The sequence below is a fragment of the Pan troglodytes genome, chromosome 1, assembly GCF_028858775.2.
Source record: "Pan troglodytes isolate AG18354 chromosome 1, NHGRI_mPanTro3-v2.0_pri, whole genome shotgun sequence".
Taxonomy (NCBI): domain Eukaryota; kingdom Metazoa; phylum Chordata; class Mammalia; order Primates; family Hominidae; genus Pan; species Pan troglodytes.
Window position 1 is genome coordinate 177,713,332 of NC_072398.2, and position 24,813 is coordinate 177,738,144.

The window sequence follows — 24,813 nt, forward strand, 5'->3', positions numbered from 1 at the left end:
GGGTCAGATCCGCAGGGTCTGCCAAGCATGGTCAGGCAGCCTCAGGGAGTGGCAGCCACTTCTGGGGAGGGGGCCCAGTTCCCCGTGGGGCTTGGTGGTGGAGAGGAAAGGATAATGATCAGGACACTAGTAATGGCTAGATTCTATGGAGACATTGTCTTCTTTCATCTTCACAAGCACCTCATGAGCAGCCATTATCATCCCCATTTTATAGGTGAGGAAACTGAGGCTCAGACAAGGGAGGAAAAGTACCCAAGGCTGAGTGATGAAACCAAGATTCAGATTCAGGACTGGACAGCAAAGCCCATGAGCTTTTTTTACCATGTCTGACATCTGCTCATCCATCCCACAAGTCTGCCAATCTTCGAGCAAGGGCAGGGGGACCAGGGAGGGTGCTGCGTGGAGAAATGGTGGTGGTCTGAGTCAGGGCGCCAGCAATGCTGGGGGGAGGGGGATGGATTCCTGAGGTGTCAAGGACGACTGTTGCTGAAATCTCAGATTCGAGCACAGACGTCACAGGGCAGAGAAGACATTCTCAGCAGCCTCGGCAGGGACAGATGGAAGTGGTCACTGGGACAGTTCCACATCACTGAGCTTCAAACACAGGATTATCTCCTTCCCAGGGAGCAGGCCAGCAGGGCCTGGGCCAGTGGGGAGCATGGCCAGGCCTCACTTTTTCAATTCGAGGGGCACCTACTGTGTGCCAGGCCTGAAGCCAGGCTCTGAAAGGGACAGTGAGGTGAATCCTACACAGTCTTCCCTCTGGGAACACATGATTAGTGGGGGAGACAGACTGGCTGTCGCTACTAGGCTGTGTGGCTGGGCTGAAATACGGGCGGTCACCCTGGAGGGCTTGCCAGGCACTTGCCCATCACTGCTGCCTACTCCCCTCTGCCAGCCTCTATATTTGCATCCTATCCATCTTTCCTGGCCCAGGGAAAATGCCATCTCCTCCAGAGGTGTCTGAGTCGTCACACTTTAAGATTCTAAGTCTGGAATTTGATGTGTCTGAAGCAGGAAGCATCTGGGTATGGAAGGAGATCCTGGCTGGGAACAGCAGTTTCAAAGTCCCAGTGATGGCACTAGCTCACTTCCTCAGCTGTGATAATTTTGCTGGGACTCACTGGCTAATGAGAATCCTCTTTCCTCTTTACCAAGCCCCATAATCAGATGATTCCTCCAATATGAAGGCCACTACTGCAAGGGATAGGAGTCTCTCCAACTAGGGCATGTTGGAATAGGAACATTCCCCATTAATTATGGGAGAGAGAGGTGTCAGAAGGTCTTACTGGGCTTCTATGCTATAGCTTCCACCCTCCTAGGCAGAGGAAAGAGTCCTCCCACCCCTCATCTCTCAGAGCTTCTTCCGTTTGTGAGTGCTAGGAGTAGGGTCTCTCGGCCTACGTAGGCCTGAGAATATGGATCTTAAAGTTACTGTTGGCTCCAAAACCTCAGAGAAAACTCAGTATGAAGAAGCACTTCCTTGCCATCCAAGTCTTCAAGTAAATTTAAAAATTAAGGCGGGGCGTGGTGGCTCATGCCTGTAATCCCAGCACTTTGGGAGGCCGAGGCAGGAGGATCACGAGGTCAGGAGATTGAGACCATCCTGGCTAACATGGTGAAACCCCACCTCTACTAAAAATACAAAAAAAAAAAAAAAAAAAAAAATTAGCCGGGCGTGGTGGCTACTCAGGAGGCTGAGGCAGGAGAATCACTTGAATGCAGGAGGCGGGGTTGCAGTGAGCTGAGAGCACACCACTGCTCTCCAGCCTGGGCGACAGAGCGAGACTCCATCTCAAAAAAGAAAATTAAAAAAAAAAAAAAAAAAGCACTTCCCATCAGAACTCCCAGAAAGCAGTGAGTCCACCCTCCCTGCACATGCACAAGCTGGGTGGGGACAGGCAGGAAGGGAGCTCATCTAGGTGTCAGCGTAATCTTGAGGGGCAGTGGCAGTGGCAGCATGTGCTTTTTCCACCAATGCCCCAGTGTCTCAAAAGCCCAGGAGGGGAAAAAAATTCAACTGTCAGACACTTGGTAGAGCTGTCAGAAACGCATGACACGAGCTACCTACCTGGTGAAACTGAAGACATCACTCTATTTTATCTTCAATAACAATGAAAATTCACGTTTTTCCATCAGAAAGTGAAAACACAGACTCTGGGCGCCCCCACGTGGAAAGATCTGGTGCTGCCACCACCACATCACCTTTGGCCACAGCCACTGCATCCGTGCCCCACCGGGGCCTACCCCCATCCTGGGGCCAGGTCTTGGCCTGTGTGTGGACACACAGGAGGGAGGGAAGTGAGGAGGTCACTGCCCTGAAAAACAGCTGGAAAAACTCCAGGAAGGGAGGAGAAAACCAGAAAAGCCAAGAGGAGGAGTCAGAGTAGGAAAGAAAAGCCCCAAACGTGAGTTCTGGTTCTCTTGTTGTCATGGACTGTGTGACCCTGGGCAAGCTGCTCCTCTCTCTGGGCCTCAGTTTCCCCATCTATAAACTGGCAATAGGGCTGGCTGGCCTCTAAGTTCCTCCCGGCCACTGAACTCAGACTAGCCTACCAGAGAGAAGCCCAGAGCCCCAGGCAGAGCCATGACGTGTGTCCTTAATTACTGCACATCCCATAATTACACCTCATACCTGGGCCAGACCAGTTCCATCCACTCCACACCCACTCACTACAGGGAGCTCTGTACCAGGCCCTCAGGACAAAGGAGGGACACCCCCAGGCAGTGTGGATTCTTGGGGCAGATTGAAAAGGACATGAAACTCAGATGCCTGCGCGACTGAGGGGCTCAGAAACGAGGGCAGAGGCAGAGATTTCCCAAGCGGGGAAACGCCAGGGTGTCATGGAAGAGGTGGAATTTGGGCCCTTGGAAGATGAGAGCTCATCATTGCAAAATGTAGAGACAGTGGTGGGCAAGAAGTAGATTCCCAGCAGATGGAGCAACTTGAGTAAAGGCTTGGAGGTGGGAGCCTGTGCACTGGGCCCTGCAAATGGTCTAGCATGGCGGGAGCTGCGAACATTCAGGAGTGAGGTGATGGAGCCACAGGACTGACCCAAGAGACGCCTTGGATACCAGGCCAGGGGACTCAGGTGGAACAGTGCATGTTATGCTATGCATCGCTATGCTATGAGGAGCCAACCCCAGACCCTGGTCCCTGGAAAGGGTCAGTGTCATTTAACAGATCATGTCCTGGGACCACAGCAGGGTCCTTCAAGACAGGCAGTGGTCTAAGGTTTCGGAATCCCCCTCCTAGTCCCACCATGCTCATGCTCATTTACCCCGTGAGGCCTGGGGGGCTCACAAAGGGCAGGTGTGTTGCCCGTCACCTAGCATGTCCGTGTTGGAAGCCCGCCTTCGCTATGCCTAACTGCACGTCCACCATTCAGCCCCCAAAGGGCACTTGTTCTGGCCCCCGGGTGAGGGTCGGAGCCCCTGTAGCCGGACCAGCGGGGCCCCAGGTCGGCCGGGGAGGGGGTCGGCGGGCCGACCGGCTCTCTGTCCCGCGCAGTGTGCGCCCCGCACGAGTTCCAGTGCGGCAACCGCTCGTGCCTGGCCGCCGTGTTCGTGTGCGACGGCGACGACGACTGTGGTGACGGCAGCGATGAGCGCGGCTGTGCAGACCCGGCCTGCGGGCCCCGCGAGTTCCGCTGCGGCGGCGATGGCGGCGGCGCGTGCATCCCGGAGCGCTGGGTCTGCGACCGCCAGTTTGACTGCGAGGACCGCTCGGACGAGGCAGCCGAGCTCTGCGGCCGCCCGGGCCCCGGGGCCACGTCCGCGCCCGCCGCCTGCGCCACCGCCGCCCAGTTCGCCTGCCGCAGCGGCGAGTGCGTGCACCTGGGCTGGCGCTGCGACGGCGACCGCGACTGCAAAGACAAATCGGACGAGGCCGACTGCCGTAAGCCCCCTCCATACCGCCCAGCCCCGCCCAGGGATTGCGGATCCGCTACCCGATCCGGATCCGTCAGGTGCAGGCTTCCTTTCATTGCCTTACCTGAATACATTACCCGGGTTTACTACAGAGGAGACCGAGGCTGGGAGAAGTGAAGTGACTTGTTTGAGTTCACGCAGCTGCTGGGCTGCGGAGCGCAGGTCTAATTCCAGAAGCCTCCACTGGTACCTGTGTCCCTGCTGTGAGCCCTCCCAGTCGTACTTCCCACCCCCATCCCCCGAACCCCTCTACCCAGAAACCTGGCAGGCTCAGGAGCTTCCCCCATCTCTTTACCTGCTAGGCCTGCTCATTCCTCAAGGCCTGGCCTAGACTCCTCTGACCTTCCCAGCTGGGCTGGGTCCCTCTGCTGGGCAGGTCCCCAGCAGCCTTCTCTTATAGCTCATCTCACACTGATGTCCCCATCTGAGCATTCCTCACCCTTGCTCTGCACCCTGAGCTCCTAGAGGATGAGGAGGCTCTTAGGAGTCTCTAGGCTCCCACCCCCACCTCCACCCCTCCCAGCACAGCACCTGGCACAGGAAGGTTTGCTAAATGGATGAAGTCATTAAGTAATGAGCACCAAGACTCAAAAGAAGGCCGTGTGTCTGTTCTGAGGAGTGGCCCTGGAGAGAGGCAGGGACAGGGAAACAGGAGATCTGGGTTTAGTCCTGAATCTGCCAGCCAGAGTGCTGTGTGACCCTGGGCAAGGCCTTCCCCCTCTCTGAGCTTCAGTCTCCCCATCTGTACACTGAGGTGCCTTGGCCAGGTGTCCTTTGAGGACTCCTGAGTTCAGCCACTGGTTCTGTTTTTGCTGGGGGTGGCTACGGCATGGGGATTGGGGTGGTGGGGAAATTGTCCTAGCACCACACTGACTCTGATCCTCTCCCCTTGCCCTCTCCTGGCAGCACTGGGCACCTGCCGTGGGGACGAGTTCCAGTGTGGGGATGGGACATGTGTCCTTGCAATCAAGCACTGCAACCAAGAGCAGGACTGTCCAGATGGGAGTGATGAAGCTGGCTGCCTACAGGGTGCGTGTGGTCAGGGCACAGAACACATCCTCTGTGAGGATGCCCTAGGCTCTGGTGACTCTCCAGAGGGCAGAGTTGGGAGGAGTTTCCCCTTGGTCCCCAAGATGCATTTTCCCCCAGAGCATCACTTGCACCTAAATCACCTGGCTCCCTTTCCATGGGGTCCTAGTAGCACCAGAACTGGATTTGTAAGGACTTTGCCAAAGCTGAAAGACACCTAGGGGGACATGACAGAGCACTTGGGAAGTCCAGCCCCCACCACTTGTCCAGGTCCCAGCTGGTGAGTGGCTTCCCTCACTAGTTCCCAGGCTGAGCAGAGGCTGAGTCTTGCTCCCCAGGGAGCCCCTTTAATTCTCAGATGGTTCTTCTGGTCACCACCTGCCCTCTGCAGGAGCAGGGACCCTCATTCACTAGTCATCTTGGGGAATGGATAACAGGCTGGGCAGTGTAGCAACTTCCCCTATCCGGGGTCCATGGGGCAAAGTCCCCCCAGGAGATGGTCAGTCCAGCCTCTAAGGTCTCTCTAGAGCTGCTGCCTGGTCCGTCCTAGGACCTGAGTCCTGCAAGATGAGACGCAGATCCCCACAGCCCTGCCCAGCTACATGAGGCTTAGCCTCCTAATCATCCCTGGGATCCTGTCCTGTGAGCAGAGCTTCCTCAGGTCCTGGATTTACCTGTCTGTCCTGGGCCACCCTCCAGGGACCTGTGAGGGACTGGAACTGGAGCTCTGCTTGCCTCCTGTGGGCCCCAGCCCAGCCCTTCTTGTCCAAGGTCTCACAGGCACTGTCCACTCTCTTGTCCGGCCCAACAGAGTCACCTTGTGAGGGTCCCCGCAGATTTCAGTGTAAGAGTGGCAAGCGTGTGGACGGCGGGAAAGTGTGTGATGTGCAGAGGGACTGCCGGGACTGGTCGGATGAGCTTCTGAAAGTGTGGTGCGGTGCCTGTCTACGCCCACTGGCTGGACTCAGTCTCCTACCATCCCCCTCCTGGTATCTGGGCTCGAGGCCCTCCAGTGCCCCCTGCCCTGACACTTTCTGCTCTGACCCTCTCTTTGGATTCATGTGCCGTCCTATGGCTTCACGTGGGGCTTTTCGCCCCCAGGCCTCTGGTCTACATCTCTACAAAGTGCTAAGAGCTTGTCCATCCCAGGTACTAAAAAATTATGTTTTCTCTCACAAACTTGGCCTTTCCTCATTCCTTCCCCGTTCAGACCTCTGAGACCTTCTGGAACTTTCTCTCTTCCTCGGTGTTCCTGCCCTGCTGACCCAGCCAAGGCCCTGGGCTCTGAGGTCTTCTAGCCCCTTGCAGAAGACCCAGCAGAGGGAGAGGTGGGCACAGCAGGCAGGCAGCCAGGTGAAACACATCCCAGGGCCACTGCTCAGGCCATACCTGTGTGGGAGTAAGGCAGGCCTTGCAGCAGGAGGTGGCACCATCCTAAGCCCTGAGGAGTTCGGACCTGATGGGGAGACCAGACTTGCAGGCCAGACTAAAGCGAGACCTGGATGGAAGTGGCTGCCCTGATGTCGGCTACAGCTGTCAGGGTGGGTTCCAGGCTAGAAAGAACAGAGGCTCCAGGCTGTAGGTAGGGTGGGCATCCCAGAGAACATGCTAGAAACCCAGTGTGGACTCCAGGAAGGTTCATGAGTTTTTTTTTGTTTTGTTTTGTTTTTTGTTTTACTGTTCCCAGGTTAGGGCTTGAGGGAGATTTGACAGAGAAGCCCTGGGAGGACAGAGGCTAGGTCAGTCCCTCCCTCTCCTGCCTCCTGGCAGACTGTTTCCCCAGCACCTCCCTCCTGGGTGCCTAGAGGAGGTTCATCCTCCTGAGCTTCCCAGGAAGAGCATATTTCCTCCCCCTTTTGAAGATTAAAAAACTGATTGTGAAAGGAAGAGTAGTTGAGTGAAAGTGACTCAGCTTCTACCTGAGCTGGCAGGAGACAGACACTCCCTCTGCCTCCAGGCCCTGCCAAGAGAAGTCCCAGAAGAAGAAACTTGTGGAAAAAGAGACAGGGAAGCCAGAACTACTGAGCCTAGCCACCCCGACACCCAAATTTGGAGTAGCCAGGGACTACTGTCCTACTAATCCCTCCCTTCTCTCTCGTCGTTTGCATGACACACCAAAGAGGAGTATGTACACACGTGCTTGTGTCTGTGTGTGGCCTCTGTCTCTGTGTTGGTGAGAGGCCGGTGTCTGTATCCATGTCTTCTCTGAGTAAAGCAGGGGAACTGCATTCATGCATCTATGTGTGTGACCCCATGTATGTGTGAATGTATCTATGGAGTCCATGGGACTGTTTGTGCTCTGCACATAAGCTGGTATGTGTGCATGTAGTTGTGTGCATGCTGGTGTGTGCATGTAGGTGTGTACAGTGACACCACTTCTTCCTTCCATGGAAGGAAGCCGCAAATACTACTCTGACCTCTCTGCACCACTCTACCCCATCCCCCTCCTCTCCTGGCTCCCCAGCGGAATCACACCCAGGCTAGGTAGAATTAAGGAGGACTGAAGACTTCCCTGCAGGCATTTGGGGAAAGGTTACAGGGACAGACAGGTGCAGACCTGCTCTCCTTTCTCTTCCCCTCACCCACCTGAGCCCTGGAGGACTCTGTGCCTTCCTTCATCAAAAGCCAGTCACTTTGAGCTCTCTCCTTTCCCCTTCCCCCTTTCAGGGCCATCCCACCTACACATGCCACTTCATCAAGTGCTCAGTAAATAGAATTGTTGAGTTGCTGCTAGCTGCAAAAGGAGAGGAAGGAGGCGAGTGGATGCATGATGGGGGCAGTGGGTGAGTGGGAGGACAGATGAATGAACGGTGCTCAGGGAATAACACAGGAAAGGAGAGGTCAGGGAGGGCTCCGAGCGACTGAAAGATTCCTAGAGGTGGGAGCTGCCATGGCTCAGCCCACCTCCAAGGGTCTGAGGCTTCCCAGGGCTGGGCCTGGCTGAGTCATCCCTGGGTCCCCCAGTCATGGAGTTGCTGTGGTCTTGTTCTTTCAGTTCCGCCAACATTCCTGGGAAACAGGAGGAGGCCCAGGGGTAAAGGGGTTATTCCCTAAGCATGGCTCAGGCTGGAAGTGGGGGCACCCCATAGCTGTGCATGGCCTGGGGTGGGCAGCTCAGACCAGCTACATGCATGGCCATGGCTGGCTCAGCTCAGCACTGCTTGGCTTGGCTGGAGTGGCAGTGCATGAGCCTGGGGGGCAGAGGGGGAGAGGGGCGCGGCACCTCCCCTTGGCTTGTGGAATTAACCTTCTGTGACTCTAAAGCTCAGGAGAGGCTGTAAGAGCATTGGTCCTGGATTCCCTGACCTCCCCTAAGACCCTGCCAGAAGGTAGTGAGGGAGTGGAGGATGGGGAACCAGAACCAGATGACCTCTGGGCATCCCTTCACCTCTTGCAGCAGGTGGTAATCCTGGAACCGGGCCCATGACAAGATGGAGGAACAGGGACAGGTGCTGAGAGGAGAGGAGTTAAAAAAACCCATCATATTAGTTCATGATAGGAGAGAATTGATTTAGCAATGGCTCCATGTTAAAAAAGGCCCAGGAGTCTTAAATAACCACAAGCACATTAGGGGGGCATCCTGTGTTGTTCAGGTTCCTTCTGGGTAGCAAACTAGCTCTGGGCCCTGTCCAGACAGGGACATGAACAGATGGAGTGAGTCCAGAGAAAGGCACCCAAATGGCAGGAGACCAGATATCAGTGCTTTAAGGGAGCCTGTGCACCCTGGCCAACCCCACACAGCAGAGCTGGGAGCACAAGCAGAAGCCTCAGCAGGCAGTGCTGGTCCACAGTGGAGCCGGCTGCCCCAGGAGGGAAGTGGGCTCCCTGAGGCTGGAGATATTTAAGCAGGGGCATTTTGGAAGGGATTCTTAGGGTATCCTGAGGGTTGGATGTGACACACACAGGCCCCTTCAACTCTGAGGTCACGAGGAAGGAGGTGCTGTGAGAAACATGTTTGTGAAAGGAAAGACCTTGGGCCACTGGGGAAGGCCTAGCTGCCTCCAGCTTGGTGGTGGACAGAGCCCCAGCCGGGAGGCCGGGAACCAAATTCTGGTTCCACGCTACCCTGTCTCTGTGTCTGGCCTGGAGTAGGAACCTGCCCTCTCTGTGCCGCCTGCTGCCCAGAACACCTGGTAGATGAGGCTGAGGCTCAGTGAGGTTGTGGTGCCCTCCTGCCTCTGTGGGAGTCCCACTGCCCTGAGGCTCTGCTTCTGCTCTAGGTCCTACCCCTGCCCTGCCCCCACTCCTCCTGGGCTCCTGGACCTTCAGGAGCCCATGTCCCTCCCCAGGGCTGAACGAGTGTCTGCACAACAATGGCGGCTGCTCACACATCTGCACTGACCTCAAGATTGGCTTTGAATGCGCGTGCCCAGCAGGCTTCCAGCTCCTGGACCAGAAGACCTGTGGCGGTGAGACCTTCTCCCACACCCCCAAGCAGAAGCAGATCCTCCTGCTGGTTCTGACCCCTGCTCCTCCCCACAGACATTGATGAGTGCAAGGACCCAGATGCCTGCAGCCAGATCTGTGTCAATTACAAGGGCTATTTTAAGTGTGAGTGCTACCCTGGCTACGAGATGGACCTACTGACCAAGAACTGCAAGGCTGCTGGTATGGACACCCCAAGGGCAGAGGGGCAGCTCTGAAAGGGATACAGGAAGCAGCGTGCTTCCACATGTGAGGAGTGGGCGTGTACATGTGCGCACACACGAGAAGGCAGGTTGTGTTACTGAGAGGTACAGGAATCCTCGGTCCCTTGTCTAGCTTGGGAGAAAGAATTCAGCCAAGAGACAATTAGTAACATAAGCCGAAGGTTTATTAAGGAGATAAGAGTACAATCTAAGACAGGAGCAGGCTGACCCAGCTGGGAGCAGCAGCAATAGCTGTGTTTCTTTAAAGGGACAGTGCACTCTGAAAGGTGAGGCAGAGTGGGGCAGCCTGCTAAAAGAGAATGAACCAGCGGCAGCCCTAAGAGTTCTGCATTGGGTTTTTCTTCTTGAAGTTCCTGTCTGTGTCCTAAATCTCTGCCGTTTTCTTTGTCTAGTTTTCCCATTCCTGCTTTAAGTCCCTGCCTGTTCCTCACCTAGTTCCCACCCAGGCTTGTGGGACCTCCCCTTACTATTAGCTTGTGTGCATGCCCAGCTCTGGGCACAAATACTACCTAATGGTGCCATCACTCGTTACCACCACCCTAGCAAGGTTGTATAGCAGTCAAATCTGATTGGGCCTGCATATTTTATTAGGGATTTCCCCTTTGCCCTTCCCCTCCTCCTCAACATGCAGCTAGCTACATTCTGATGGGAGAACTGCAGAGTGAGCAGTTTCTGGACATCTTAAGGGGCATTCCTTTCTGCACAGGTATTTCCCCTCCTCTCTGCTCATATCTAGCATGAATGTTTTGGGTGGTCTCTAGGTGTGAGATTTTCTAGACTTCCCTTTTCTCAGGGACTCCCCCTTCTGCTCATGTCCAGCTGTCTGCCTACTCTAGCAGTTGCACACACAGTGCTCAAAAGTGTACATACACATCACACACACAATGCACTGCACACTAACACCCACACAGACACTGTATAGAGCCACCCAATATAGCCCACAGAGATGACACTCATACAACAGAATATGAACCACACAGAGACTACACACACAGCATACGGAGTCCACACAAAGAGCACGACCTGGGCAGACCTACACATTGATCAATTCAGCCAGCAGAATTAATTCATTGTATTCAGTTGTTTATATTGAACACCTAACATTGTAGTAGACACTGGGGATTCAGCAGTAAGCAAAACAGATGCAAATCCCTGTCTGCCCTCAAGGGACTTATATTCTAATGGGTGAGCCAGGCTAGAAATCAGATAAATAAATAAAATATAGTGCATGGCAGATGGCGATAAGGGCTAAGGAAAAATAGAAAGTAGAGAATGGGAATAGGGAAGTCCAGGTGAGCAGGGGGTTCTAGTTTTAAATGGAATGGTCAGGGAAGCCCTCACTGAGAAGGTATTTGAGTAAAGAAGGTGAAGGGGGGTGGGTGTGGTGGCTCACGCTTGTAATCCCAACACTTTGGGAGGCCTAGGCAGGAAGATCACTTGAGGCCAGGAGTTCAAGACTAGTCTGGGCAATGTAGTAAGACCCTATATCTAAAAAAAAATTTAAAAACTAGCCAGGTATAGTACCATGCACCTATAGTCCCAAGCTACTCAGGAGACTGAGGCAGGAAAATCCCTTGAGCCCAGGAGTTTGAGGTCACAGTGAGTTATGATGCCACTGCACTCCAGCCTGGGTGACAGAGTGAGACCTTTTCTAAAAAAAAAATAATAATAATAATAAATAAAAAGGGAGTGAGGGAGGTGGGACAGTAAGCTACCATGCAATTATCTGTAGGAACAAGCATTTCAGGCTGAAGAGACAGAAACCGCAAAAGCCCTAATGCAGGAGCATGCCTAGTATGTTCAAGGAATAGCAAGGAAGCTGGTACAGTTGGAGCAAGGAAACTAGGAAGAGATGAAGCCAAGAGAGGTGGCTTGGGGCAGCCCAAAGGACCTTCTAGACCATTGTAAGAGCCAGCTCTGGATTTCACTCTAACTGGGGGGAAACCATTGAGGGCTCTGCGTAGGGAAGGGACATGGTGTGACATTTTATTCTGACTGCAGTATTGAGAACAGACTGTAGAGGACAAGGGAGAAGGCAGGGAAACCACTTAAGAGGTCATTGCAATAATCCAGAAGTGAGGTGATGGTGGCTGAACCCTTATTCCTACATTATTACTGTGGGAATAATGAAAAGTGGACAGACTGCAGATATAGTGCAAAGGCCAGCCAACAGGATTTGCTTATGAATTGAATGTGGAATGTGGAAAAAAAAGAGTTACAGCAACTGAAAAAATAAGATTGCTACGTATGGGCTTGGGAAAGATGGTGAGGGAAGCAGGTTTGGAGGAATCTTAGGCTGTTTTGGACATGTTATGTTTAAGAAAACTGGTTAGGTATCCAAGTAGAGATATTGAGAAGGCAGCTGGATATATGAGTCTGGAGTTCATATGCAAGTTAAATACAATATACAACAGATAAATTATAACAATACAGCAGCCATAATACTGACATGTAGCCCATAAACCCAAAAAGTGTAACACCCAAACTGTACAATATGTAACTCATACATTAGTATATCACATATAACGTGTAACCTGTTCTTGCCCCCATATAGAACACATGTAATACATGACACAGATTATGTACATGCACTGGAGACAACATGCAACTACCCATGCATATACAAAATCCACACACATGAATATTTCAAGTGCAATTACATAAAATCTCAAATCATGAACACAGGGGGTTCCTGTCACAGTCACAGCTGTCATTTAAAATCACTCCAACATGCCCCTTTAACCTGGCTCCTGCCTTCAGGGAGGTGAAGTGTCATTACTGTCATTTTGGGGTGAGGGAAATCACAGCTTGTCCGTGGCAGAGCTGGCCTGGAACTCAGCTTTCATCTTTGCCCCTTCCTGCACCTTGAGCCCATTCTCCATGCTCTCTATTTGTACCACACTTCTGTCTCACTCCCACCCTGCTTTGAATTAGTCTCCATCACTACACACAGGTCACACACCCAGCCTCAGGCCCGACTCTGTGCTGGTCCCATCCTCCAGGGAGCACATTAGCTTGGCAACAATGCACAGTGACAGGGACTGGTGGCTGGCAGAAGTGTCAGCTGGAAAACAAGAGAAGGAGGCACAGGGAGCTTGAGGGGCAGGTGTTACTAGGAGCAGCCCCTCAGACACTGTTGGTGCCTGAGAGTGGCCCAATACATCTAGAAACAGCCTGTGGGAGCTGGTGCTAGGCTCTCAGAGGCCCATGGGACAGTGTCCTCCCATATGGAGTAGCCAGGAAAGTCTAGGTCACTTATTTATCATCTTAAAATCTAACCCTAAATCTAAGAAAAATACAGGTTTTGTGTATGTTGTCTCTACTGCATATATATAATCTGTGTTGTATATCATATATGTCCCATCTCTGCCATTGGCTCAGGATAGAGAACAAACTCACCCAGCTCATAGGACCCTTTGTGATCTGGCCCCTGCCAATCTCTGAAGCTCATCTCTTGCTATGTCCCCAATACTTTCTATCCTAAATTGTCTTTTTTTTTTTCCTTTGAGACAGAGTCTCTGTCACTCAGGCTGGAGTGCAGTGGCACAATCATGGCTCACTGCAGCCTTAACCTCCCGGGCTCAAATGATTCTCCCACTTCAGCCTCCTGAGTAGCTGGGACTACAGGCATGTGCCACCATGCCCAGCTAATTTTTTTTTTTTTTTTAAGAGATGGGATTTTGCCATATTACCCAGGCTAGTCTCAAACTCCTGGCCTCAAGCGATGTGCCAGCCTCAGCCTCCTAAAGTGCTGGGATTACAGGTGTGAGCCACTGTGCCTGGCCCCTAGTTATCTTTCTAAGACACTTACTTGCTCAGGTAGTTCCTTCTTGAACCACAGCAGTAGGGCCCAAGCAGAGAAGATGGTAGTTGCTGGAAAGAAATACATAGTAGGTGGAAGGGACAACCTGAGCAAAGGCTCTGAGGCAGGAAGCCCATCCATGGCTAGGTAATGGTATCTGGTAGGTGGAATCAAGCTATGTTGGAGAGGCGAGTAATGAGGCTGGACAGGGAACTTGGGGTCACACTGTGGAAGGCTTTCAGTGCAGGCCTAAGGAGAAAATGGGGAGCCATAAAAGATTTTGGAGAAGTTTGTATCTAATAAAAAGAATAAGCATCTTCCTGCTATGCGTGGTGCTCTGCATCTTCTGCTTTCTGTACTCATTATTTCATCTGCTCCTGCAACCTGTAAAGTAGGAATTGTCACTACTATTTTAAGGAAAATGGATGTGTCAGCCAGCAAGCCAGTGGCAGAGTCTTGGTCTCCAGGCTCCCTGCCTCTTGCACTGACTCTTTCTCTTTCAACCTCCCTGCATGGCAGCTGGCAAGAGCCCATCCCTAATCTTCACCAACCGGCACGAGGTGCGGAGGATCGACCTGGTAAAGCGGAACTATTCACGCCTCATCCCCATGCTCAAGAATGTCGTGGCACTAGATGTGGAAGTTGCCACCAATCGCATCTACTGGTGTGACCTCTCCTACCGTAAGATCTATAGGTGAGCGGCCATATCCTCTGCAGCAAGGCATGAAGAGTGGGGGTGAGGGGTGGTGACAGGTGAGGAGGGGAGGAGTGGTGTCTGCCTCTAGAGCTCCTCAGGACAGAGTTGGGACTTGGGAAGAGATGCAGGATCACAGTGGATATGGAACTTCTGGGACTTTACTGGGGCTGGAGTAGTCTGAGGGCTCCCTTGGGTTAGCAGCTTTGAGCCCCAAACACCTGGGATTTGTCTGACCTCTGGAGGCCTAATATGGAAGCACAAGACACGGGAACTGTTTGGCCAGGGCAGAAAGGAAGAAATCCTGGCTTTGGGGAGGACTTTCCAAGCAGCTCACATCCCTGTGTGTTGGAACCTGGGGACTTAGACCTGGTCCCTGCCCAGAGGATCCCACTCACAACACAGTGACATCCATTTGTGATGATCATGAGAAAGTACAGAGGAGGCCTCCGAACCCACCTGGGCATCTGATCTGGCATGCCTTCCTGGATGGCATTACCCCAAGGCCAGCTTTTCACTGTCTTTGACGCCACAGTCAGTGGACCTGGTGCTTGGGAAGCTCTTCACACACTGGAGGAGGTTCTCTCCTAGGACTTTCTCAGATGCCAGCACCTGCCCCACTGCATGTCTGGGCCCTCTTCAGGCAGTCATGTCCTTTCTTTGTCCTGAGACCCACTTGGCAGGAATGCCGATGACCAGGCGCTGGGTAGACACTGAGTCACTGATGAAAGAATGATGGGACAGATGGGTGGAAGAGTGGATGGAAGCAAATATAGCAAGTGCTACTCACTGACAACTAGATTCCTGCCTCCCTGCAACATACAGACACTCAGTTCACACACACCCAAAAACATAACTAGAACAATGCCTGTCCAAGAGTTGTAACTGAAAGAGGCAGGATTTGGTGACAGACTAGATATGGGGCTGATGGAAGAAATTTACTCCTTCATAGTGAATTTTGGGAGTTTCAGGTTTTTGGCTTGGGAGGTTTCATGAATGGTGGTGCTGTTCTCTGATGTGTGAAGCAGTAGAGGAGGATCAGGGCTCAGGGGTTGGGCCGTCTGGTTGGCCGAGGGGAGGGGAATGGGGATGAACAGTTTTGGACATATTGAGTTCAAGGTGTCCATGGGACATCCAAGGGGAGCTAGTTAGCTTTGCAGTCTGGATCGTAAGAGAGCTGTTGGGATTGGAGACTTAGTTATTGATGGCAGTGGACACTAAGGAACTAATCACCCAGAGAGAGGGCAAGAAGAAGAAGACCTCTGGGGAGACAGCATTTGCTGTTTTGCTAATGTTGCCTCCTGAGTGTCTACTGTATTCTTAGCCCTTCTCTCCATTCTCACTGGCACGGTCATTCTTCAGACTCCCTTAATCTCCCACCCAGATGCTGTAACATCCTCCTAACCAGTTTCCCTGCTTCATTCCCTCTCCTTCCAACCCATCCACTCCATAGATGCCACAGTGAACTAACATGCTTATTGGACTATATCCTCTGGCCTGTCTAGTTACCACTGGGGATAAATCCTAATTCCTTGGCATGGTACTCAAAGCCCATCAAGATGGGGTTCCTGCCTACACCTGCTTGCAGTCTGACACCCACATAAGCAGCTCCCCTAAGTGTCTCACTGTTCCAGAGCAGACTCACCTCTGGCCATTTGCACAAGCCTTTCTTGTTCCCTAATGGCTTTCTGTCCTGGTGACTTCATGCTCCTGGTGAACTCATCCTTCAGGACTCAACTATAAAGCCTTCTCCCGCCTTCTGGGATGAGGCAGTCTCCATGCCTCTGCTGCCATAGCCTCTAATGCTTTCCATAATCACATTGTATTATATCTGGCTCACCCTAATGGGCAGAGCTGTGGGGCAGCCCCACCTTAGAAAGCCAGAGACCGTGGCCCATGTAAGTCTGTACCCCTACCCTGGTACCCCAGGGAATGTGTAGAGTGGAAATTATCCACGTTCCTCTAAAAATCTATTGCCATGGCCCAGATGGAAGAGAGGGGAAGGGTGCACAGGTAGCTCATGTCAGATGGGCCCATGGGTGGAACATCTGCCCCATGGTCATCTCTGTTTTCTCTTAAGTGCCTACATGGACAAGGCCAGTGACCCGAAAGAGCAGGAGGTCCTCATTGACGAGCAGTTGCACTCTCCAGAGGGCCTGGCGGTGGACTGGGTCCACAAGCACATCTACTGGACTGACTCGGGCAATAAGACCATCTCAGTGGCCACAGTTGATGGTGGCCGCCGACGCACTCTCTTCAGCCGTAACCTCAGTGAACCCCGGGCCATCGCTGTTGACCCCCTGCGAGGGTGAGTGTCCCAACTGAACTTCCCATTCTCCCATCATAGGTGCTCAGTCCTCTTGTGTCTGCCACAAGAGCTATCTTGAGGGTTCTAGAAAGCTCTGGGCCACTCAGACACAGGCCATGGGGAAGAAAGTCTTGTTAATCCCCAACCAAGGTTCTCTGGGCATTGGTCACCAAAGTTCTCCCTGGACTCTCCCACCCACTTGTTATATCGTAGAATTGGAGCGTCTCAGAGCAGAGTAGGGCTCTAGAGATGGCCTGATAGAAGCTCCTGGGGGAGGAAGCCTTTCTTCAGGCTGCTGTAGGTGGGCATCTGGCAGCTGCTCACATACTTCCAAAGACAGGTAGCTCATTACCTCCCATAGGGCCTGTTTCACTGTGGGGCAGCTCTGCTCATTAGAAAGTGGGTCTTTTCCCCTCATAATGCCAAATCTATCTCCCTGTAACTTCCTCCATTGGCCTCTGGAGTTACATAAAACATGTCTATTCCCTGCCCTGTGAGAGAGCCAGCAAGATTTGAGGACCAAGATCACTGGTCTGTTCTGCTTCAGACTGCCTGCCTCCATCCCTACCCCTGTTGCCTATGGTCTCTGGGCCCTCACCACCTAGGTTGCCCTGCTCTGGCCACCCCTCAATTTTGGGAGTTAGGGATTCTGAACAGAACAGGACTCCCTCTCTCCCTCAGTGTGGATATCTTGAGATGGTTTTTTTAGCGTTGTATCATGTTAAGTTTAACAGAATCAACAGCTGCTTCCTACTGCTATTTCCTTGTTAAACAGGGATAAGAAAACCCTCTTCGAGCAAGGGCAGTTGGTGAGGGGAGTACCACATGGGAGGTTATGTGAGGCCTTGGGAAGTGACTGATAGCTGCCATTCACTAAGCATGGGTCAGGTGCTTCCAGCACAGAACTAGGCACTCTGACAGATACGGAGCCTCTCCTCTTACCCTCACTTCATCCCTGTTCTCTGTCTGTTCTCATGCAGACCTTGTGTTGCACCTGCCACATCCTGTCCCTCACATCATAGAGTTACACCCAGCCCAACCCCAATCCACTGTGGATCGTCAGGGTCCCAGCAGGAAACCCACTGCATACTCAAGACAATCAGAGGAGGGTTTAATAAAGGGACTATTTACAAAGGAGTGGGTTAGGTCTAATTTACTACCTTGGATTAGTAACAGTGGGCTGCTACTGGCCCTAGTAGGCCTGAGGAGACAAAAGCAGGGAGGGTTACCTGAGTTAGGAAGCTCATCCACTTTCTCCTCTGAAACCAGAAAAGAGAGGGCTTACTAGGGCCTTCCCCACACTGACACCCTAGGGCTCTAGTTAGTTAGCACTGCCAGAAGTGGGAGAGATGGGGTCACAGGCTATTCAGCTGAGTCTGGGTGCAATCTCGGAGAATAGTTTTCCTCAAGTTCTCAAATGAGGTGAAGGCTAAAGTGCCTGCTAATTCTAAGATTTGATGGTTCAAAAGAACTTTAGAGGTCTTCTCAGTCCCTACTAAACATAAACCACAACTAGTCAATGGGTTATTGAGCTCTTGTGACTCAGACTACCCCGGTCATGTCCCCAGCAAGAAGGCAAATTGGGTTATTTTGTCTTTTAGGTTCATGTATTGGTCTGACTGGGGGGACCAGGCCAAGATTGAGAAATCTGGGCTCAACGGTGTGGACCGGCAAACACTGGTGTCAGACAATATTGAATGGCCCAACGGAATCACCCTGGGTGAGCCCTGCCTTTCCTGGGTTGGGGGCCTATTCTAGTGCCTTGTCCTGATCACTGTCTGGAACTCCATGAGTCTTGTTTCTGGGTCCTCTCATGGTGCCAATGACTTTGTTTCCTAATGGTTGCCCTAGGCTGGCCTCAGTGTGAGGCCTAGAAATGTGGGCAGGGAGGGTACAAAGGAACAGAGCTCCAGACTGGGGTCCCAGGTTCATGACCTGATCCTGCTTCCTTCCCAAGATCTGCTGAGCCAGCGCTTGTACTGGGTAGACTCCAAGCTACACCAACTGTCCAGCATTGACTTCAGTGGAGGCAACAGAAAGATGCTGATCTCCTCCACTGACTTCCTGAGCCACCCTTTTGGGATAGCTGTGTTTGAGGTGAGTCCTGTAAGGAGAGGCAAGGGCCCACTAGGAAGCTGAAGCCTAGAAAATGCTTGTTCAAATAGGATGAGTCCCTGAGACTTGTTCAAATGAAAACAGGAACAGGGAAACCAACTGATTTGTTTGTAAACAATCTGTGAGCTGCCTGCACACAAAGGCTCTGCAGCCCACTCTCCACCTGGCAGCCTTTCCCATGCTCTCTTCCCAAGACCCCTCTCCCAGAGCACTTCTCACAGGTAAGTTGCTAGGCATGTATGTTTCCTCTCTGTGCCCTCAGCACCTAGCACTGTAAGCCATATACAAAAGGCACCCAGTAAAGGGAGGAAAGGAAGAAGGAACATACATATCCTTAGAATCATTTACTGGAGGAAATGGCCTGAGAGATGCTGTTCAATTCTGCATACTTTTATTGACCTCTGCCAGACCCTGGGGTCATAGAAGTGAATCAGACACTATCCTAGTCTCAAGAAGCTCCCAGCAAAGTGAGGAGCGAAGACCCTCCTGTGCCCTGACCCTAATGACTTTTCTTCTCTGGGAATGAAGAAGCCAGAACCAACCAAGGTCTCACACCTTCACCTCTTCCCCAAAACTAACTCCACCACCAAGGGGAGGGAAAGCAAAGGGATGATGGTCTGTGGTGGGCATTGGCAGGATTTGCTTGCAGCAAAGTTACTCAGCACTGCTCTGAAGTTGTGGGCAAAGCTCCACCTCTAAGTCCAGCCCCTGCTTTAAAGGACAGGTGTGTTGGTACACAAGTGTTTGTGCTTGTTTATATACATGGCATGTACATGTAAAGTATGTGTATGTGCATGGGTAAATATAAATGCATCAGAATAAAAGTGTGCATTCCTCTAAGTGCTGGTGCTTATGTGTGTACATACATATACCAAGATGTATTTAGACTGCATATTTAGGGGCAAATGTAGATTTTTGTGTGTGGATGAACATTTGGGTATGTGTTTAGATCTGTGTATGAAGATGCACAGTGGTACCTGTACGTGTGGATTTGCTGACAGATGCACATCTAGGCTTATATGGACTAACCATGTGGACTCGTGTGGATACCCAGAGGCTACAGGAAGCCCAGCAAGGCATAACCCTCATAGCTCACACATCCCTTCCAATCTTGGTCCCAGGCCCCAGTAATGATAATGCTATAGAGATTTAACCTTGGGTTTCTGCTGGGCTCTAGCAAGCAGGCTTAGTTCAGCATGAATGAGTAATGTTGTGGCTGTCAGTTCAAAGCACAGAATCACCGAATAATCCTCTAAGATAGAAGGGAACGAGGAGACGTGCATCACAGATTAGAGGCTGAGAGCCCCACCGTGAATCCATAGACAGGACAGATCAGGGGAGATTTCAGGGCAGTTCTTGTGACTATGGTTTGGGGCCAACCCCTCAGACTGAGGTCATGGATTTACACTCCAGGCCTCCCATCCTCTGCATCTATACCCCACAGGACAAGGTGTTCTGGACAGACCTGGAGAACGAGGCCATTTTCAGTGCAAATCGGCTCAATGGCCTGGAAATCTCCATCCTGGCTGAGAACCTCAACAACCCACATGACATTGTCATCTTCCATGAGCTGAAGCAGCCAAGAGGTGAGCTGTCTCTGGTCCTAGGTCCCAGGTCCCCTGACTGTGTCACTGTGTCCTCTCCTTTCACCAGGCAGGCTGTGTTCACATTCAGGTCACAACTCAGCAACCCCAGGAATAATAACAACAATCCCTCTTGTTGGTAGAGTACTTTTTCATCATATATTTTGTCTCATTTTACCTCAAGTTCTTTGTGAAAAAAGGCTGGGTATAAATGAATACATAACTGTCCTGTTTTTGCCAATCCTACAAAGTGTGGGTATTACTCTTCTGACAGTTGAGGAAACGGAAGCTCAGAGAGGTAAAATAATGTTAGCAGGTGGCAGAACTGAAACCTAAACCCAGGTCTATCTGGTTCCACAGCTGCTTTCACCATGACACACTGCATCTAACTTGCTATTTGTAGCCATTCTGCAGTAGTATAAGCTAACGTATCCGAGGGCCATATAATAAGTCAGCTTATTGGTTGGGAATAGAATCTAGGAATCCTACTACTAGGTTGTCCCCTCCTCTATCACTAGGATATACTAATTCTAACTGTAACTGAAGTGTTGGCTGCCACGGTGAAAGAGGGAAAGCAAGGGAGTGTAAGGAGATAAGATTGGTGCCTGATTCTAGACCTAGAAATTTAAATGAGAGACATAGTATGTGGCACAGGGAAAAATAAAAACCACGGGCTTATGGGCTTTGGAGCCCAGCCAACCTCAATTTAAGTTCTATCTCTAGTCCAGACATGGTGGCTCATGCCTGTAATCCCAACACTGAGAGGCTGAGGCAGGAGGATCCCTTGAGCACAGGAGCTCCAGGCAGCAGTGGGCTATGATTGCATTACTGCACTCCGGCCTGGGCGACAGAGCAAGACCCCTACCTCTTAAAAAAAAAAAAATTCCTAGAGTATAGGTTTGACGAGTTTGTTCTCTTTGAGCCTAGGTGTCTTTATTTGTCAGTCTGGGATGTAACGTCCCCACCTCTCAGAATTGTTGCAAGGATTATATGAGAGTGTAGGGATAAAACACTAGGTATGGTGCTGGAAAGTACCCAATAAAAGTAGTAGGGAGGCCAGGCATGGTGGCTTATACCTGCAATTCCAGCACTTTGGGAGGCCAACGCAGGAGGATCACTTGAGCCCAGGAGTTTGGGACCAGCCTGGGCAAGAAGGCAAGACTCTATCACTACAAAAACTATAAAAATGACCCTTGTATGGTGGCATGCGCCTATAGTTCCAGCTACTCGGGAGGCCGAGGTGGGAGGATTTCTTAAGCCCAGGAGTTTGAGGCTGCAGTGAGCTATGATTGCACTGCTGCACTTAGTCTAGGCAACAGTGAGACCCTGTCTCAAAACATAAAAAATAAAAAAAATTTAAAAAGTAGAAGGGCTTCACAATTGCAGAGATGTGGAACCAACCTAAGTGTCCATCGACTAATGAGTAAATAAAGAAAATGTGGCATATATACACCTTGGAATACTACTCAGCCATAAAAAGGAACAAAATAATGTATTTTGCAGCAACTTGGATGGAGCTGGAGGCCATTATTCTAAGTAAAGTATGATAGGAGTGGAAAACCAAAAACTATATGCTCTTACTTATAAGCGGGAGCTAAGCTATGAGTACACAGGGGCATACAGAGTATAGCTAAGCTATGAGTACACAGGGGCATATAATGGACTTTAGAGACTAAAAATGGAGAAGGTAATAGCAGGGCTAGAGATTAAAAAAAAAAAAACTACACATTAGGTACAATGTACACTACACTTGGGTTACAGGTGCGCTAAAGTACCAGAATTCACCACTATATAATTCATCCATGTAACAAAAAACAACGTGTATCCCAAAAGCTTTGGGGGATAAAAAAGAAAGAAAAAGAAAAAAAATGTGAAAAAAAAGTATAGGGCAAGCTTTTTGAGCAAGCCAGGTGGGAGAGGCCTCATCCTCAGGAGGCAGGAAGACCTGGCATGTCCTGTCTGTGCCCCAGCTGTCTCCCTCTCTGCCATTAGCTCCAGATGCCTGTGAGCTGAGTGTCCAGCCTAATGGAGGCTGTGAATACCTGTGCCTTCCTGCTCCTCAGATCTCCAGCCACTCTCCCAAGTACACATGTGCCTGTCCTGACACAATGTGGCTGGGTCCAGACATGAAGAGGTGCTACCGAGGTAAGCAGACCTTCCAGGAGGGATGGCCCCTGGCAGTGTCAGACCCTACCCTGCTGAAATCTTCCCTTGGCTTCTGGGACACAGTATGCTGCTGGTTTTCTTTCATCTTCCCTGGTTACTTGTTGCCTTTTGGGGGTTTCTCTTTTTTACCTTCCTTGAATGCTCATGCCCCCAGGATCCTTCCAAAGCTTTTTCTCACTCCCAAGGAAAAAATGCACATATACATAAAACATTTTAAATTCAGTTTCAGGGAGTTTCTGGAACCCTTTAAAAACCTCAAGTTAAGAACCCTTAATAGCCGTGGCTTCAGGTACATGCAGATAACTATATATTCGCCTGTTTCTCACCTAGAACTTAACAAACACTACACAGCAGCCCTTTTGCAATATAATTGGGACTAATAGTTAATACTTCAACCGCATACACAGATTCATGTCCTAATCTTGATGTATAGCCAAGGCCTTTCATTTGAGCCTAAGTCTACTGAATTATTAATAATTGACAGGTTCAATTGTTTAAAGTGGAATAAGAATTTCAATCTATTGGTATAACAATATGAGTGTAAAATCCTTCTAGATTTATCTGATTTCCCCTCCCTACAGTCTTTTTATTGCTGGTCTTACTCACAACTAATTCCACAGCAATGTTTTAATGACTCATCTTTATTGAATCAAAGTGAAGTGCTTAGCACTCAGCTAAAGAAAAGATCATAGCCCACTGGGGAGATTAGGAAAGGCTTCACAGAAGTGGCATTTGAGCTACGCCATGAAGATAAGTTCCTAAGTATATCTCAGAGGCAATAACTTAGGCAACAAAATTATCTGTCCAAGTGACCTCCATGGTATTTCCCCTCCAGCACCTCAATCTACCTCAACTACGACGTTAGCCTCTACCATGACGAGGACAGTACCTGCCACCACAAGAGCCCCCGGGACCACCGTCCACAGATCCACCTACCAGAACCACAGCACAGAGACACCAAGCCTGGCAGCTGCAGTCCCAAGCTCAGTTAGTGTCCCCAGGGCTCCCAGCATCAGCCCGTCTACCCTAAGCCCTGCAACCAGCAACCACTCCCAGCACTGTAAGGAAATGAGTTCTGCATTCTTTCATGACATGGGAGGGCTCCTAGGGAAGCCAGGAAGGGGGTATGTGATAAGACAGAACCTACCAGAGCTGAATACTGCATATCTTTGAGGAGGTTACTGCATATCTGAGAGGGAGGTAGAGTACCAGCCTGCGATTTAGGACTCCTAGGTGCCCCTACCTTACAGAGGGTCTCGTAGGAAGCTGAGACCCTGTGAGCCTCAGCTGCTTCTCTTACAAAGTGGAAATAACCACCCTTCCACAACCTGCTTCACAAGATTGCCATGATAGACAAAGGTGTAACCGGTATAACCGGAGGTGCTCACGCACACAGCCGTTGCTGACTCTGCGAGGGTGTGTGTGTCTATGTTTCACAAAGTTCTGATGTGTATATGAGGAGGTGTCCCTTGTGTTTGGAAAGCTCTGATCTCAGTTCACAGCAGGTCCCCAGATAGTAATATCTACAACCATGGTCTCCTTATACCTCTTTCCAACCCTGGGATGAAAATAATTAAGTTCACCACTTATTAAATCATTGGGAGCAGTAATTGTCACTGCTAGAAATGTTCTATCTCATTAATCAGCAAATACCTTTTTAATTGAGTTACCTGCCAGAGGGAGTTCATTTAAAAGGATAAACTATCTTTTTAATTTTTTCCCCTACATGGACAGCCCAGAAACCAAGCTGCTTGGCAGCATCTTCCTAACTGGTCCTATTTGCCAGCAGAAGCTGGCTTTTTGGAGTGGAGCACTTACTCCGAAGTTTGCAGAGGCAGACGGAGCATGTGTGAATTCCAGTTCCTCTCATCTGAGGGCAGAGCCTCTCACCAGCTTCTCCTCACTGGCTTCTTCATGCTCTAGGTTTTAATATCACTGTCCAGTGTTCGCTGTGGCCCAGAGCAGGGAGGACAGCAGGGAGGACACAGTTAGCTCTGGAAGCAAGCAGTGCAGCTTTTTCTCCCCTTAACTGTTAGATTCTCTTGGAGTAACATGGATAAACAGTCACATTGAGAGAGGATGGGCCTTGGGCCATTGCCGGGACAGTCATCTCACCTGCAGCAAGTGTAGATGATAGCTCCTTTTCACACCACAGGGAGCTGTCAGGAGGATCTAAGGGAAAAATGCTTTCTGAACTATAAAGTGCTTCACAAATGTTACAATGAAGATGGTTATAAGAGTGAGAAAGATGGCATGGCATAGTTTTTCAAAAAGACAGTAAATTTTCCAAGCACTTTTCAGTTTAAAATGTGCTTTTACGTATCTTTTTAAAATTTAGACCTTATTCAACAACCCCATCCCACTCTCCACCCTCTTAGAACTAGGCAAAGTTGTGCCAAGCATTTTATATTCATTTTAGATAAATTATTTCATTTAATCCTTACCATATCCCTAGGAGGTAGGTAATATCACCATTTTAAAGATATAAAAGTATAATACCATGTGCTGTATTTATAATATATAATAATTTGCCCAAG

The 24,813-nt window shown here is 50.6% G+C and overlaps 1 protein-coding gene and 1 long non-coding RNA gene across 30 annotated transcripts in view; one reads left to right on the forward strand and one right to left on the reverse strand.

Annotated features, from left to right (window-relative positions):
* Positions 1-24,813, forward strand: part of LRP8 (LDL receptor related protein 8) — an 81,671-nt gene that overhangs the window by 46,649 nt on the left and 10,209 nt on the right. For 3 of the 29 annotated variants that reach the window (XM_009458066.5, XM_054683022.2, XM_063802248.1), the window contains 10 exons: positions 4,837-4,959; positions 9,249-9,368; positions 9,442-9,567; positions 13,930-14,104; positions 16,185-16,412; positions 18,014-18,132; positions 18,370-18,509; positions 19,972-20,113; positions 22,103-22,255; positions 23,112-23,336. In XM_009458066.5, the coding sequence (XP_009456341.1) occupies positions 4,837-4,959; positions 9,249-9,368; positions 9,442-9,567; positions 13,930-14,104; positions 16,185-16,412; positions 18,014-18,132; positions 18,370-18,509; positions 19,972-20,113; positions 22,103-22,255; positions 23,112-23,336 (1,551 nt within the window). Of the gene's footprint in view, positions 1-3,511; positions 3,969-4,836; positions 4,960-7,954; positions 7,994-9,179; positions 9,369-9,441; positions 9,568-13,929; positions 14,105-16,184; positions 16,413-18,013; positions 18,133-18,369; positions 18,510-19,971; positions 20,114-22,102; positions 22,256-23,111; positions 23,337-24,813 lie in introns of all 29 variants that reach the window. The other 26 variants (XM_016918570.4, XM_016918585.4, XM_009458045.5 and 23 more) reach the window with 17 other exon arrangements.
* LOC104008117 (uncharacterized) lies at positions 13,276-24,448 on the reverse strand. Its single transcript, XR_682565.5, has 3 exons — positions 24,095-24,448; positions 14,564-14,825; positions 13,276-13,794 (listed from the first exon to the last, which is right to left on the reverse strand). It is a non-coding gene; the product is annotated as an uncharacterized LOC104008117 (long non-coding RNA).